The sequence below is a fragment of the Bison bison genome, unplaced genomic scaffold (genome assembly GCF_000754665.1).
Source record: "Bison bison bison isolate TAMUID 2011002044 unplaced genomic scaffold, Bison_UMD1.0 scf7180017864108, whole genome shotgun sequence".
Taxonomy (NCBI): Eukaryota; Metazoa; Chordata; class Mammalia; order Artiodactyla; family Bovidae; genus Bison; species Bison bison.
Window position 1 is genome coordinate 12,745,983 of NW_011494680.1, and position 16,744 is coordinate 12,762,726.

The 16,744-nt window shown below is 48.8% G+C and overlaps 1 protein-coding gene across 1 annotated transcript in view; it reads left to right on the forward strand.

Annotated features, from left to right (window-relative positions):
* CHD7 (chromodomain helicase DNA binding protein 7) overlaps positions 1 to 16,744 on the forward strand; it is a 130,380-nt gene that overhangs the window by 99,101 nt on the left and 14,535 nt on the right. Inside the window, 12 exon segments of the mRNA XM_010839000.1 lie at positions 260 to 427; positions 939 to 1,118; positions 4,903 to 5,013; positions 5,099 to 5,304; positions 7,740 to 7,939; positions 8,094 to 8,253; positions 12,645 to 12,734; positions 13,203 to 13,306; positions 14,647 to 14,776; positions 15,207 to 15,279; positions 15,438 to 15,495; positions 16,388 to 16,616. Coding sequence (XP_010837302.1) covers positions 260 to 427; positions 939 to 1,118; positions 4,903 to 5,013; positions 5,099 to 5,304; positions 7,740 to 7,939; positions 8,094 to 8,253; positions 12,645 to 12,734; positions 13,203 to 13,306; positions 14,647 to 14,776; positions 15,207 to 15,279; positions 15,438 to 15,495; positions 16,388 to 16,616 — 1,709 coding nt within the window.

The following is a 16,744-nucleotide window of genomic DNA, read 5'->3' on the forward strand; positions in this document are numbered from 1 at the left end:
ACCCCCCCCCCCCACTTTAGAAAGTCGTTCCGCTACATCAGACCAATAAATTGAAATCCTGCCGTCGCTCAGGCAGTGTCCCATGATTGGGGCAAATGAACCAACCGGTAATCAATTGATGGATAATGTGAAAGTCATTTCTTGGCGTGTTAACCCTCCAGTGTTGAATGGTACCCCTGTTTATCAGAACAGATGCTCTTGTAACTGGCAGTGGTTTGTTCTCTTTCTCTGGTGGCCATGCATTTCCTTTTTCTTTCAGGCTCAGGCTCGATGTCACAGAATAGGACAAAGCAAATCTGTGAAGATATACAGGCTGATTACCAGGAATTCTTATGAAAGGGAAATGTTTGACAAGGCCAGCCTGAAGCTGGGTCTGGACAAGGCAGTCCTGCAGTCCATGAGCGGACGGGAGAATGCTCCCAACGGGGTAAGCCGTGCTGTCCTCGCCCTGCTTGCTTCACTCCTGCTCCTTGCTTCGTTTAGCTCCCAGTGAGAAACCATCCGCATCTGGTTATCCTTTGGCCTCAATATTTTAAGCATATTTGGTCACATTTACTTCGTCATAATTGAGGTTTACTGTCTTGGAGAAAAAAGTAAGCGTTTGTTCAGTCTCCAGACATTTCAGTTCTTTGTTACTGTTCAGTAGCTCAGTTGTGTCTGACTCTTTGCAACCCCGTGAACTGCAGCACGCCAGGCTTCCCTGTCCTTCACCATCTCCTGGAGTTTGCAAGTCAGTGATGCCATCCAACCATCTCATCCTCTGTCATCCCCTTCTCCTGCCTTCAGTCTTCCCCAGCATCAGGGTCTTTTCCAGTGAGTCAGCTTTTCACATCAGGTGGCCAAAGTATTGGAACTTCAACTTCAGCGTCAGTCTTTCCAATGAATATTCAGGGTTGGTTTCCTTTATCTAAATCACTTCAAATACTTCTCTAACACAGGTACAACAGCTTTCTAAGAAAGAAATAGAGGATCTTCTCCGGAAGGGGGCCTACGGTGCGCTCATGGATGAGGAGGACGAGGGCTCCAAGTTCTGCGAAGAAGACATCGATCAGATCCTGCTCCGGCGGACCCACACCATCACCATCGAGTCCGAGGGCAAAGGCTCCACGTTTGCTAAGGTGCGCACCCACCCAGGAGGCAGGTCTTCTGGGGAAGCGGAACAGAGGCTGTGTAATGCGCTCGTGAGAAGCACACATAACAGCTGCTTTATGTCGCATGTTAAGAAATTAGTGATTTAATCCCCCTGGGGCCCCTGACACACAAAACGTGCTTTATGTTCAGCGTGTCTGGCATCGGAGTCACCCTCACCTTTCCCGTCCCTGCTTCTGGGCTCCCCAGCCTCGTCCTCTCTCTGTGTCCTGGCCCCCCTCCCTTCCACTTCTTGAGCCTCTGCTTTTTCATCACCTTCCTCCTTTCCTGGGATCTTGATTCCTGATCAAGCCTTGAGAACAATCATCTCACTTCTATCTTGAAAAAGTCCCCCATCTGCTTTCGTCTCTGGCTGCAACCCCATAACTTCTTTTGTAGCTAAAAACCACACCAGCAACCCACACAGCGTTATTGACCCTGCTGCTCTACTGCCTTACTCTACTCATTTCCTAACTTCCAGCTTCTACCCCTCCCCCACTCCCCGGCTCCCTCCTTGCCCCTTCTGAGGCTTCACCCACCCACCTCCAAGCCTAGTGCCACACTTTCCACTTTCATTTTGAGCAACTTTATGGAAATGTAGTTTACTTACCATAAAAACCACCTATTTTAAGTGTACCATCCAGCACCTTTACCATATATAGAAATGTACAAGTATCCCACCATCTAAGTCTAGAACATTTCCATCACCCTTTAACAGTTCTCCCCCCACCCCCTCCCCATCTAAGTCCCAGCAACCACTCCTCTGCTTTCTGTCTCGCTAGGTTTGCCTACTCTGGACAGTTCATATAAATGGAATCATACAACATGTGGCCTTTTGTGTCTGGCCTCACTCCCTTAGCCTGTTTTGGGGGCTCATCCATGTTGTAGCACGTTATCACTAATTTCTTTCCTTTTATTGCTGAACCACATCCCACTCTATGGCTCCACCTTATTTACCACTTGAATATAGACCTGGATTGTTGTTGACCCATCCACTAGCTGGTGCTGAAATTTGGATTGTTTCCAATTTTGGGTTATGACGAATGGTGTTCCGAACATTTATGTACAAGTTTTTGTGTGGACGTCTGTTTTCATCTCGCGTGCTTATATACCAGGAATGGAATTGCTGGGTCTTGTGTAACTCTGTGTTTAACCCTTTGAGGAACTGCCAGACTCTTCTCTAAAGTGACTGTACCATTTCCCCTTCCCACCAGCAGTGGTTAGGGTTTTAATTTGTCCACATCTTCACCAACACTTTTGGTTGTCTGTCTTTTTTAATGACCACCCTATTACCGAGTATGACATGATAGCCCACTCTGGTTTGATTTGCCTTTCTCTGATACTATTTAACATCTATTCGTGTGCTTGTTGGCCGAGTATTGATACATATAATCTTTGGGGAGATGTCTCTTCAGATATTCTGAACAGCTTTGAACCTTTTTTAGTTATGTTTTTTTTTTTTTTTTTTTAATTGAGTTTTAAGTATTCCAAATATAAGTTTCTCATTAGGTAATTTGCAAATATTTCTCATAGTCCTTTCTTCAGTTCAGTTTGGTTCAGTCACTCAGTTGTGTCCAACTCTTTGTGACCCCATGAATCACAGCATGCCAGGCCTCCCTGTCCATCACCAACTCCCGGAGTTCACTCAGACTCACATCCATCGAGTCAGTGATGCCATCCAGCCATCTCATCCTCTGTCGTCCCCTTCTCCACCTGCCCCCAATCCCTCCCAGCATCAGAGTCTTTTCCAATGAGTCAACTCTTTGCACGAGGTGGCCAAAGTACTGGAGTTTCAGCTTTAGCATCATTCCTTCCAAAGAAATCCCAGGGCTGATCTCCTTCAGAATGGACTGGTTGGATCTCCTTGCAGTCCAAGGGACTGTCAAGAGTCTTCTCCAACACCACAGTTCAAAAGCATGAGTTCTTCGGTGCTCAGCTTTCTTCACAGTCCAGCTCTCACATCCATACATGACCACAGGAAAAACCATAGCCTTGACTAGACGGACCTTTGTTGGCAAAGTAATGCTTAATTTTAAGAAGCCCAGGTTACCCATGTTTTTCTTTTATCATGTGTGCTTCTGATACATCGTTTAACCTATGATTGCAAAGGTTTGCTCCTGTTCGTTCTTCTAAGAGTTTTACAGTTTTCACTCTTAACTTCTATGTCTCTGATCCCTTTTTGAGTGAATTTTTGTGTGTGATGAGATGGAGGTCCAGCTCCCTTCTTTTGCATATGGATATCCAGTTATCCCAGCTACTGCACTTGTCCCACCTGCTCCACTTGTTGAAACTACTCCACTTGTCTCAGCTGCTCCACTTCGCACAGCTACTCCAGTCTTGAAAGGTTCTCCTTGTCTGGGCTCAGTGACCCAACACCTTCTCCCTCACATCTTTCAGCTTCTTTTCAGGTTCTTTCCTCCGTCCCCACAGATACTTAAGATTCATTCGGTACCAAAACAGGGTCATTATCTCTGCCCCTCCACCTCTGTGCATGCGTGTGTGCACGTGCACACACCCCTGTTTTCTTCACCTGAGTCACACCTCTCAGATGCCAGAGTTGAAGCTGGGGTTTTCATGGCTTCCTCCTCCTTCAGCCTTTACATGCCCTCACAGTCTAACCCCTTTAATTTTACCTTTTAAAGACCACCTTCTAGCCTGTCTCCTTTTCTTCATTTCTGCAGATCTTCCCCATTCCCTCCCTAAACCCTGGCTGCAGCTTGTTCTGTTCTGTTCTGCACTCCCCCGACCCCAGCCCCTGCTCCAGGACACTGGTGTGGTCCCTCTGACAGGTGACTTTGCGTATGGTCTCATTCCTCTTGAGATTATTTCCATTTTCAAAGAGTTTCCTGCTGCCTGAGGATGGAATTTGGACTCTGCTAACAGGACACACAAGGCCCTGCCGGCCCCGCCTTCTGCCTGCCTCACCAGCTTGACCTTGGGCAACACCCCCCTGGCCACCCGAAGCCCCAGCTACGGCTACGTGACACAATCACCTTTCTTCGCCCTTGTGCCTTTGCACATGCTCCATCCTGGACATTTCCACTTGCTTTCTTGTTCTGTGGCCTTTTTTTTTTAATTAATTAATTAATTTTTGGCTCTGCTGGGTCTTCATTGCTGTACTTGAGCTTTCTCTAGTTGCAGCGAGCAGGGGCTGCTCTCTAGTTGCGGTGCTCAGGCTTCTCATTGTGGTGGCTTCTCTTGTTTGTGGAGCACGGGCTCTAGGCACACAGGCTTCAGCAGTTGTGACTCAGAGTCTCAGCAGTTGCAGCTCCCAGGCTCTAGAGCACAGGCTCGGTAGTTGTGGTGCAGAGGGCTCATTGCCCCCTTGGCATGTGGAATCTCTGTGGACCAGGGATCAAACCAATATCCCCTGCATTGCAAGGTGGATTCTTAACCACTGGACCACCAGGGGAGCCCTGTTCTGTGGTTGGTTTGGGCACTGTGTTCTGGAGGACATATTCTCTCTTCCCAGCAGGAACCCCCACCCCACCTAAGCCTGGCTGGGGCTCCCCTCCGTACGTTGGCTGCACCTGTACACACCTCTGTCACCTGTCATTTATTAGGCTGTGCTGCCATTTTTTATTTCCCGATCTGTCTCAACCCCTGGACAGTGAGCTGCCTAAGGGACAGTCCTTCGTCCCAGTCCCACTGACCATAACACCTGCCATGCACACAGTGGAAGGATGACTGTGTGTTTGGGTGAATGAAAGTGAAAGCTGCTTTGCATTTCACTGAGAAAACCATCGCAAAGTAATGAACATTTTTTTCCTTTAGGCCAGCTTTGTTGCATCTGGAAATAGGACAGATATTTCCTTGGATGATCCAAATTTCTGGCAAAAGTGGGCGAAGAAGGCAGAATTGGATATCGATGCCTTAAACGGAAGGGTGAGTGAGCGGTCTCATTGACTCCCTGTCTGACCTCTCCCAGGGCTTCCTTTTCAGAAGTTTCACATTATCTGCTGTCTTTCAGAACAACCTGGTTATTGACACTCCAAGAGTGAGGAAGCAAACCAGGCTGTACAGCGCGGTGAAGGAGGACGAGCTGATGGAATTTTCAGACCTGGAGAGCGACTCAGAGGAGAAGCCCTGCACAAAGCCGCGGCGGCCACCAGACAGGTCCCAGGGCTATGCCAGGAGCGAGTGCTTCCGAGTTGAGAAGAACCTGCTCGTCTATGGGTGAGTCAAGCTCACGTGAGAAATGGAATTTCATTCAAAAAATGGTTAGAATTCCAAGTGGTATAGGAAAAACTCTAATTTATGTTTGGGTTTCTGTGACTGCCCAGGACACAAATGCTTTTGGCACAACCCAGGTGGTTAAAGAACTCAAAGCTGTGCAGATCCTCAGAGATTTGAAGGGGGTATGTCCTTTGAGGAATCACGTCAGACTCAGATTCACTTGCTGATCACTAGTAACTCAGAAGGAAGTCTCAGAAGTCTTTTTCTAGGGCTCCTTCACGTAAAATTACCACTCTGTCATCACTTTTGGTACTCTTTCATCATTTTTCTGTTATAAAAATTTGTTAAAGGCAGTGGTCTCATTTGTAAAGCTCTTCCTGCCTATCTGAAATGTGGAGGCCATTTCAACCATCTAAATGGGTCGTATTTCTCCTGCTCAATCTCAGGATCCACATTGAATCCATCTCTGAAACTCCATGGCACACGGCTTCCAAAGGCAGTGTGCTCGGCATAAATCAGAATTCCTAAACAAGCATGCTCTCGTACCTGGTGGGACTGTAAGCAAATACCGCTCAAATGAAAAACCTGCCACGAAAACAGTGTTTCTATAGATCGGATGACTTCTGCTCTGTGATTTTTTTCTTCTAATAGATCATCATTAGTTTCAGAAGAAACACAGACATGCTGCTAACGTGGCCGACAGGGATCTTACCTGGCCCTTGTCGGTCCTGTGGGTCTTCCCATGGGCACTCAGGGCTGCTCTTTCCACCCTGTTTCCACAAGCAGCCCTGCCCCGACTCCGCCAGCCCAGACTTGATCTGCCTACCACCTCCCGCACTTGACCTCCTAGTGGGCATCACCTCAGCTTCCTGTCCCACCTCCCACCCCTAAGGGTCTCCTGCACGTGCTGTCACACTCAGCTCGTCAGGTGATTGCTCTTAATGGTCCCTTCCTGCTGGAGCCCCAGTGAAGGACTCCTTGAGGCCTAGGGCTCCTTCTTTGTCCTCAGGGCAGAGTGTGATGCCAGCAGGCACAGTGCACGCTGGGTCAGTGGTTGCTTACAGTAAAGGCAGATGCACTGTAGCCCGTCCCATGTCCTGGTAGCTGGGTCCCCTCTCCGCGTCATCTCCACGCGCCGGCGGTTCACTCCTGGCCGTCTTTACTAGGTGGAGACCCTCCACCTGACCCTTTTGCTACTTCACCTGTTTCCATGATCTAAGCCGTCAAAGTTGAGAATTTTGCTGCTGACTTTAGCGACAGAGCATATTAATTTCTGCCGAAGCTGGAAGGTATGCTTATCTGTCTTTCTGTAGAGCCCTTCCCTCCTCGACTGTGAGCAGGATGGTCATGGCACCCCCACCCCCACCCCAGGCAGACAGGTCCTCTCTCCTTTAAGAGGCAGCTCGGGTGCTGTTTCCTACTTCTAAGTGGGGGAATCAAAGAAGGCATTTCACAGAGGTGGCATGAACAAACATCTTGAATTAGCTGGAGTAGGAGTAAGGGTGGGGTGTTGGACAGGGAGAAGAGAGTTTCTGGCAAGAAGAGCTGTGTGTCCGAAGGCCCAAAGGCTAGGGCCAAGCTTGTGGTTTATGGAACTGGGAGAACAAATCTGGAAGCTGGAGGAGCAGGTGGGGCAGAGGCAAAGCCACCGGTGAGGCTGGGCCCCTCGCCTGGGCTGATTTCTGCCCTGAGCACCTGCAGTTTGGGGAAGGTGTGCTCACATGGCACCTGCCTGTGGGCTGCATGTGGGGGCCTGTCCACGGCCCTTTCTCTCCCTGTTTCACAGGAGGACACGTAAGTGCTTATATTTGGGACTTGGTTTCAGAGGGAGATCTTTTGTGGCTTTCCATTAATTATTGAGGTGTGCTTATAATTTCCTTTTAACACATTACAGAGCATCTTACCAAAATGAAAATCACATATAACTTTTTTCTTCAAGTTGATGGATGATGCTTCTAATGAATGATGCTTCTAATAACTTCCTGTGTGGTTGGTCGTTAATCTTCCTCACTCCGGGCCGAGGGTCCGATGTGAGCCAGCAGACCACCTCACGTCTGGGTATCGGGAGACGCTCAGCTGCTTCTGTGGCCACACCCTCAGCCACCAGCTTCCTGATGTGGGGGTGGTCACCCCTGCCACTTGTCACCTTCCATCTCAGATGACAGGTCAGCATCAGAACATGGAAACCACGCCCTCGAGGAGGGGAAGCAGAGGGCTTTCAGATCCCTGCTGGAAACGCGGTGTCAGCTCCCACCCTGCGGCTGTGTGTGTGTGTGTGTGTGTTTAGCTACTGCACCTGGATTGCTTTTCCACTGCCTGATGTTGCTGTCGCTAGTTTTGACCCAGGCCCTCCTAAGGCTGCCACCTGCCTCTGAAACCAGAGCCCCAGGTCTCAGGTCGGAGGCACCGTCCACATGTGGACATTTGCTTTGCAGCTGGGGGCGGTGGACGGACATCCTCTCCCATGGTCGCTACAAGCGCCCACTCAGCGAGCAGGACGTGGAGACCATCTGCAGGACCATCCTTGTGTACTGCCTCAACCACTACCGGGGGGACGAGAACATCAAGAGCTTCATCTGGGATCTCATCACACCAACGGCTGATGGCCAGACGCGGGCCCTGGTCAACCATTCTGGTGGGTCTGCACCTCCCTCTCGGGGTCCTGGGAGCCTCCGGGGAGCTCGGAGGCACCCCAGACCCTGCGTGTCCCTGACTCCTGACCCTGACACGGTCACTGGGGTCGTGGACAGTGTCTATTGTTATTATCATCATGACTGCTCTGGTTCTAGGTTTGTCAGCCCCGGTGCCCAGGGGGAGGAAGGGCAAGAAGGTGAAAGCCCAGAGCTCACACCCAGTGGTGCAGGATGCCGACTGGCTGGCTGGCTGCAACCCGGACGCCTTGTTCCAGGAGGACAGTTACAAGAAGCACCTGAAGCACCATTGCAACAAGTACGTCAGGGAGGGCGGGTGCGGGGAGCGGGCAGCCCTTCTGGTTCTTAACTGTACGTGTACTCAAGTATGCGTATACACCAGATATCCATCAGTAAGACTAGTGCACTCTTGTGGCGCAGCTTTACTGTTTTTTTTTTCTTGAAACATGATGTCAGGTCAGGTGGAAGCCTGACTTTAGAGGGCTGATTTTTGGCGGGGAGGGGGGCAGTAGTAAAGATGCATAAACACAGTTTTACTACTTTAACTATTTGTAAGTATACAGTTCATTGGCAATAATTATATTCAGATTGCTGTGTGCCCATCACCACTGTCTAGAACCCAAACCTTTTCATGGACCTTAGTATAACTTCTGTTCCTATTAAATGATTTCTCACCCTTCCTGCCCTCGGCACTTGACAACACCGTCCCACCATCTGTCTCTAAGAATTGGCTTATTCTAGGTATCTTGTTATAGTATTTGCCTTGTTGTAGCTGGTTTATTTTACTGAACATAATGTTTTCAAGGTTCATCCATGTTGTAGCTTCTACAGAAGCTCGTTCCCTTTTATGGCTGTGTAATACTCCATTGTGTGTATAGACCACATTTTATTCATCCATGCATCGATGGGCACTTGGGTTAATGGATGTCTTTGGCTGTTGTGAATGATGGTGCTGTGGACATGTGGATAACTGAGTTTTAGCCAACGTGTTTAGAGAATTGTGGTTAGCTTTATATAATCCTGCCTTCAACTGACTGCTTCCCATGAAGGGGCTGAGGAGTTTAGATGATATTTTTTGCTTTGTGATGCCATGAACAGAGGCGCCTGGTGGACTACAGTCCGTAGGTTCGTGAAGAGTCTGACGCGACTGAAGTGACTTAGCACATGTGCACCTGTGCACACACACACGCACGACTCCTCGGTTGTTGGGTCCATTTTTTCTTACCTGCGAGGTTTAGAATCCTATTCCTCACCTTTATTTCTAGAACCTGATTATACGTAGCTGAAGGGAACTGGACCTGAATTAATTCCATTGCTCGGAGCTCTGTGAGCTGCTGAGCACCTCCACCTGTGGGTGCTTCCCCTCCTCTGAGCGTGTGTTTTCAGTATCTGGGGTTTAGCAGCACAGCCAGTGCACATCTGTACCCTTCCTGATTGGGGCCACCTGGGGCAAGCTTCTCATCCTCTCAGACTCGCTTTCCTTACTTGTCAAATAGAGCTTCAATAAATGTCTGTCTCTATATCGCAGCAACAAAAGTCTGAGTACCTATTACTGGCAGCACGCCAAGCGCTTCCTATGGATTTTCTGTTTGAATTGTCTAAGACGAGTCATCTTGCTCTTTTATCCCCCTTTACCAGACAAGGAAACCAAGTCTCGGATACTCAGGGTCCCTCAGCTAGTCGAGGGACACCGCCCTTGCTCTCGACCACCCCCCACCCTCCCACCCCCGCCCATGTCTGAAGCCTGTCTTCCCTCAGAGTTGTCTAAAGCCTCAGTGAAATAATTTCCCAGAGAACACCTGCTTCTCCTGGGTTGTCCTGACTCATGGTTTTCATCCCTTTTTAAATGTAATGGTACTTTCAGGGACCATCTTTGATCACGATTCTTAAATTTTGACTGACAAAAATTTTCCTTTCTGAGTCTTCAAAACCATTACCTCAAACCATCTTAGCACCTCAGAAACCACTGTTACTGTCATAGCATAGTGGTCCTCCTTCAAGTCCCGCCCCACTCATAGCTATTAGAAAACTTCTATTTCTTTGTAGTTTCTGTGAAGTTGGGGTCCATAACCTTAGGAGTTCTGGATTCAGACAAACCGTAACCGAAGGGGTTTAGTGTGGGGGCAGGCTTCTGTTCCCAGGCCTCGCTGAGACAGCAGTTTTTAATTTCCCGCGTCAATCACAGACTTCCATAGGGCACCCTCCCTGGTTAGTACGTGAGCTATAACTCATGCTCTTCACATCCTACCTGGGTCTCGAGAGAACTGGCCATGTCTCCACCTCCTCTCTGGGATGAGCAGTCAGAAAAACGAGACCCAAATTGTGAGGTTTTCTGGAAAACATCCGGCCAGTCCTCTTCAAAAGTTTCAGGAGACAAAGACAGGAACTGTCTTGGGTTGAAGGAGATGGAAGGGGTGGGACAGTTCAGTGCACCTGTGGTCCTGACCTGGATGCTCGTCCAGAAAACAGACCCTAGTGGGACCAGCCACCAGAATGAAGATTAACAGTGGGGACTCGAGAGGCATCCTGACTCACCACATGCAAACCCCTTAGAGTCCGAGGCCACCTTCCATCACCTCGTTATCCTGCCAGGACCCACCATATATTCCTCAGGGGCACTCAGCTTGCCTGTACACGAGTTTGAATTTTTTCCTCTAGAAGAAAGATGACATTCACAGTTACAATCATTCGTTAAAGCCTCCATCCACAAAACTAAAACTCCTCATGAGGTAGAAAACCTTGTCTTCTCCTGAAGGGAGAGAAACTGCTAGGGTTACTGATGCTGCACTGAGGTTTGGTGCATAAAAGAAGATCCAGGTAAAGGTGGAAGGTGCGTCCTGGCTGAGCATCCTCTGTGAGGAGACCTGGGCTGCAGACTCTGCTCATGCTGGGCACGGCTGCCCACAGTGTTGACTTCGCTTCTGCAGGTTCAGTGTGGCACAGTCAATTTTTAATCTTATCCAGAGAAAGAAATCTTAATAAAAACCAGTTTTCCAAAAAGATCTCTTACCTTGGAGCACATTCAGGTCTTTACAGCTTTGTGTTTTGCCTGTTGAGAACCCAGGCTGGCCAGGAGCAGCCCCCATGCTGGACAGGCAGGCAGGTGATACAGGGGGTGTCTATGTGTGATCCGGGGTGGGTGGTACATGGGTTGTCTCTGTGTGATTAGGGGCAGGTGGTACATGGGGTGTCAGTGTGTGATCCAGGGTGGGTGATACAGGGAGTATCTGTGTGTGATCCAGGGCAGGTGGTATATGGGGTGTCTGTGTGTGATCCAGGGCAGGTGGTACACCAGGTGTCTGTATGTGATCGGGGCGGGTGGTAGAGGGGGTGTCTGTGTGATCGGCGGTGGGTGATACAGGGGGTGTCTGTGTGTGACTGGGGGCGGGTGACAAAGGGGATGTCTGTGTGCGATCAGGGGCAGGTGGTACACAGGATGTCTGTGTGTGATCAGGAGTGGTCTGTCGTGGTGAAGCCACCCCTACTTGCCATTTTGATGTGTTCAAGGACAGGGTCCATATCCCTAGAGACAGTACAAAGAGGTGGAGTCAGATGGCCTAATTCTGAGTGATCCGTGCTTAAAGTGACTCTGGGACTTTGAAGTCTGTCGCTTGTCTTCTGTTAGCTTAGGAAATGGAAATCGTAACTTGTCCTACTTTGCCCTAGAGTTACTGTGAGGATCAAATGAACTAGTGGTAGTACACGCGACACACGGATTGAGAAGTGTTCTCCAAGTGTGTGGTGGGAATCGCACTTGATTTTGTCTACTCGTGGACAAGGCGGTGGTCTTCAGGTGTCTGTCCTGAATGCACACCAGGGCCGGTCCAGGAGACACTAGACTTGAGAGTTCTTGGGGTGTTTACCAGGTGGGCTTTATCCAAAGAATTAGTTTACACCATTGAAGAAATCCACATGAGATTGAAAATTTGGTTCCTAGAATTCCATGAGTTTTTAAAAACCAATTCCTTGAAAATGACTCAGAACTTCAGCAAACCAGACACACTTTAATCTCCTTTGTGATGTTGTATTATTATTTGTTAAGTGACAACTTGAGCTTCCAGGTTATGTAAGCTAGAAGGAATAAAACATGGGTACAGCCCCTTAAGGGGTGGCCCGGCAAGGATCCACCCCCACCACCATCTTCCTTCCTCGGAAGCAAAGTTGTATAATCTGGAAAACCTGACATTCTGTATTGAGGGTTTATTGTCAGGTAGTAAAACCAGATTTTATATCTCGTTTATTCCTACAACTTGTGATGTGCTTCCAAAAATGGTATTAAGGCAGCAGCTGAGGAAATTTTATGAGATAATGAAGCAGAACAGTTACTGAAAGCCATCTGCTCAGTTGTTTACAAACTTGCTTCAATACTTCAGAGGCAGTGGTGGGCTACGTGTCTAAACTTCACAAGCTGCGCTAGGTAGGACTAAATGAAGTGCGCCCGGGCCGGGCTGAGCGCCGGCCCTCCCGTGCAGGGGGCGCGGTTGCCAGGCAGGCCGGTTGGAAGCCAGCAGAAAGCACACGCAGAGGTGATTATGTGGCACCATCTGTCACGCTTCAAGCCTACCATACAGCATGGCTAATCAGCCTTGGCAGGATGATGGATGAACAGCAGCAGCTGCCAAAAGCCACTGTTGGCAAACAGTCCCGAAGTTAAGAACTTCCCCCCACCTCCCCCGTCTCCCTCTCCAGGGTCCTGCTGCGTGTCCGCATGCTCTACTACCTGAGACAAGAAGTGATAGGAGACCAGGCAGAGAAGATCCTGGAGGGCGCCGACTCCAGGTGGGTACGCGCCTGTGTTCCTCCTCGCAGTGACCATCCAGGCAGTCAGAGTCCACGTCACGGGTGGGGGGCGCGCTTCAAACCTCCTGCATCCTCAGCACATCTCTCTTTCTGCATCTCGAATGCAGTGTTTGTCCTACGAGCCTGGGGACATGAGGAGAATCGGGAGAAGCCTGTTTGTAGGTCTGTGTGGACATACAAAAAGGTGTGAACTAAATGACTCGTGTTTGTGAGGTGACCTTTAAAACAGGGTCCTGTGGAATAAAGTTTACTTCTGGTCCCAGCAGAAGGCGGCCGACTTCTGCCCTTTCCTGCAACCTTGGCTCGCACCGCCCCAGCATCCCCACCCCACTGCACGATGCTCAGGTGCTTGTCGTGGGAAGGCAGCGAGTGTCATGCTCCTCACTTAGCATTCTTTTCCAACAGTGGGGTCTATTGTAAATATCACGTCAGGGGTTGTCTTTGCAGTGAAGCTGACGTGTGGATACCTGAACCTTTCCACGCGGAAGTCCCCACAGACTGGTGGGATAAGGAAGCAGACAAGTCCCTCCTCATTGGCGTGTTCAAGCACGGTAAGGGGCGTCTGCATCAGACCCCATCTTGACCATGTGTCTTTGTCTTTATTTAGAGCTCTCTGCACACTCTTTCCAAAGTCATAATATTAATGAGGCTAGTTCCAAAGGACTCTTGGCGTCTACGGTTTCCCCGCACGAAAAATCTAATATGAACTGTAAATATCAGATGCTGTTTTTGAATGTTTGTTGAGTATTTGAGAAGAAAACATTTCTTCCTTGGCTGTAAATAGAACCCAAACCATATTTGTTTTAATAATAGCCAAGTTGTCCTATAGCTCTTCGGAAACTTTACTTCCAGCACGGCTCCCCTTGCGCGCTCTGCCAGCCCATGTCAAAGTGGACGGTGGGCTTAACCTCTGCTATTAATCTGTACAAGTGCCTCCTGGGCTTTGTTCCAAGCAATATTTCACAAATGTCAGTGCCGAGAACCCGCGGCTCCCCTGAGTGGGACGCAGCCTTGTTAACTTTGAAAGGCCGGGGATGCAGAACTGGCATGATATATACAGTGAACGATTCCTGATTATAATCCCGAGTCTCTGGAGGTCGCTGAGGTATTCTCGGCAGCCCAGCCTGACTAAGGGGGAGAATGATGGCTTATAAAACCTTTCATGATTACAGTTTGGCTGGCGGCTCTACAGCAGTTAGGAGCCGGGGTGTTGTCGTACACACCCTAATTGAATTGAGCCGTTCTGCTTGTGTACTGCAGCCGTGTTTTGTGAGCTCAGCCTCAAAAACCATCTTCCCGCAGTGCACTGTTGGGATCTGCCATTTCCCATCTAGTCAACCTGGGCAGTCAAAAAGCAAATTGCAGTTTGAAAACCATAGAGGGAACAGTGTCATCTTACTGACACGCATCATCCTAAACCTGATCAGACAGGTTCGTTGGCCTGACGTAGACAGGGATGTATCAGCCGGCAGTGGACTTCCTGCAGGACCGAAGCCGCTCACAGGGAGGGTGGGATGGACCACTGCAGAGGTCATCGAAGAACATTATGCGGCCTTTTAAATGCCAAGCAAAATTAGATCTTGGGGACAACAGGGTCAGACCTCTTCCCGGGCATCTTGCAGTTACCCTGAGCCTGTGTTTTCATTAGTATTTACTAAGGTCATTCTGATAATATCCGTGAAAATGTAATCTGCCTTCCCCCTCCCCCAAATCTGCCCCGGGAAGAGCATTCCAAGAATGGGCTACTATAGCCTGGTTAGTTTAAATAGGGCATAAACCATCATCTTATAAAGAGACGACCTTGGTGTGAGGCAGCCATGCTGTGGTTCTGTGAGTGACGGGCCTTCGTGGTCTCTGTGTGTGTCCTCTCTGGGCTGGGGGGACGGCGCAGGGTACGAGAAGTACAACTCCATGCGAGCTGACCCCGCGCTGTGCTTCCTGGAACGAGTTGGTATGCCCGATGCCAAGGCCATCGCTGCCGAGCAGAGAGGAACAGACATGCTAGCAGATGGCGGTGACGGGTAAGAAGGACACTTTAAAATTTTAATAAACTTTATGTCAGTGTCAGAGTGTCAGATCCACTGGCAGGGTTCAGTCCTTACACAACACCACGCGCTGTGCTGCATCTGATTTGGACTTGAGCGGTGTTTACCAGTATAGTCTGTTTATGTATCATGATGACTATTTAAACACAATATAGGATCTAGATAATCTGTAACTTGTCTTTTTCAAATGATCATCGACCCCCCCCCCCCGCCCGAACACACCCCACTGCGTGCACACACACCCTCCGCCCCTCATGGCTGCACATTTTAAATACCGACAGAGTCGCTTTGGATGTCAGGCTCAGAATTCAAAGCAGCATGAGGCGAGCTGTTCCTTTTTATCAGGCTCCTTCGGTGTCTTGATAATCAGTGTGATTTAAACATTTTTTAAAAACATTTCATACAGGGGAGAATTTGATAGAGAAGATGAAGACCCAGAATATAAACCAACCAGAACGCCGTTCAAGGATGAAATAGATGTAAGAACTTGAGTACATTCAGTTTTATGGCCCCAGTAAAATATTATATGCCCATATAAGACTTATTAAACTTTATAGATAACGGCCTTTCCTTTAAAAGACAAAGCAAAATAGAACCCCAAATTAAAATAACTTGTCTTTCTTGCTTTGCTTTTGAGGAATTTGCAAATTCTCCTCCGGAAGATAAGGAAGAGCCCATGGAAATACGCGCCCCAGGTACAACTCTGAAAGCTGGGGGGAGCAGAGCTGAGGAGTGGGACTCAGGCCAGGCCCCATGGCCAGGCTGCAGTTCCTTCACCAGGGTGGTGTCTCCAAATGCCATTTCATCTACTGCTCTCTGATGTGAAGAACTCCTGCTGATTCTTGGTTAATCATTATGTTCAATCTCTTTGATAAAATAACTTTTTTTGGACAAAGACAATTTATATATTTATGATTTATACCAGTTAATGAAAGCTCTTAAGCATCTACAGAAACATAGCTCATGGAAGCAGGAAATTTGTTAAATATCTGAAATAACTGCCAGTTTATTGAGACTACTACCCTACTTTTTCCCTGATATAAAATCATTAGGTAACAATTATATGATTGGTTTTTATGTTCAAGATTATTGTATTGCATTATCACCATGTAGTTTGTGGCACAAAGTATGTTTCTTTATGTATGATTGATATATGAACTTGGCTTTTTTTTCCCCCCCTAAGGAGTTGAGAAAGAATGGTTTATAAGTTCATACTAATATGAAACTTCCATACTTCCTTAGTAGTAGTGTTAGTCACTCAGTTTTGTCTGACTCTTTGGGCACCATATACCAGACTGTAGCCCACCAGGCTCCTCTGTTCATGGAATTCTCCAGGCAAGAATACTGGAGTGGGTTGCCATTCCCTTTTCCAGGGGATCTTCCTGACCCAGGGATCGAACCCAGGTCTTCTGCATTGCAGGCAGATTCTTTACCATCTGGGCTACAGGAAAGTATTAAGAGAGCACCACCATCATTTTTCCCAGGCTATCATTTGAATGTTAGCAAGTCATCCTGTTTGGATGGGAAACCCTGCCTATGGCAAAGGTCATAGCTACATATTCAGGAATGTTCTCCCCGCCTCCCCAGGCAAGCACAGCGAGGGCAGCACTGAGCTAGGCCAGCTGTACTGGCCCAGCACCTCCACGCTGACCACCCGGCTACGCAGGCTCATCACTGCCTACCAGCGCAGCTACAAGCGGCAGCAGATGCGGCAGGAGGCGCTGATGAAGACAGACCGGCGGAGGCGGCGGCCTCGCGAGGAAGTGCGGGCCCTGGAAGCCGAAAGGGAGGCCATCATATCAGAGAAGCGGCAGAAGTGAGCGTCTTAGGGTTTCCTTAGTCCCTGGTACCTTCCTCTCTCCTCCACTCTTCCTGGCCTGCAGAGGCAAATCACATCCAAGAGGATGGCCATCAAACCCAGCCCCCCCCCCAACCCCCCCCCCC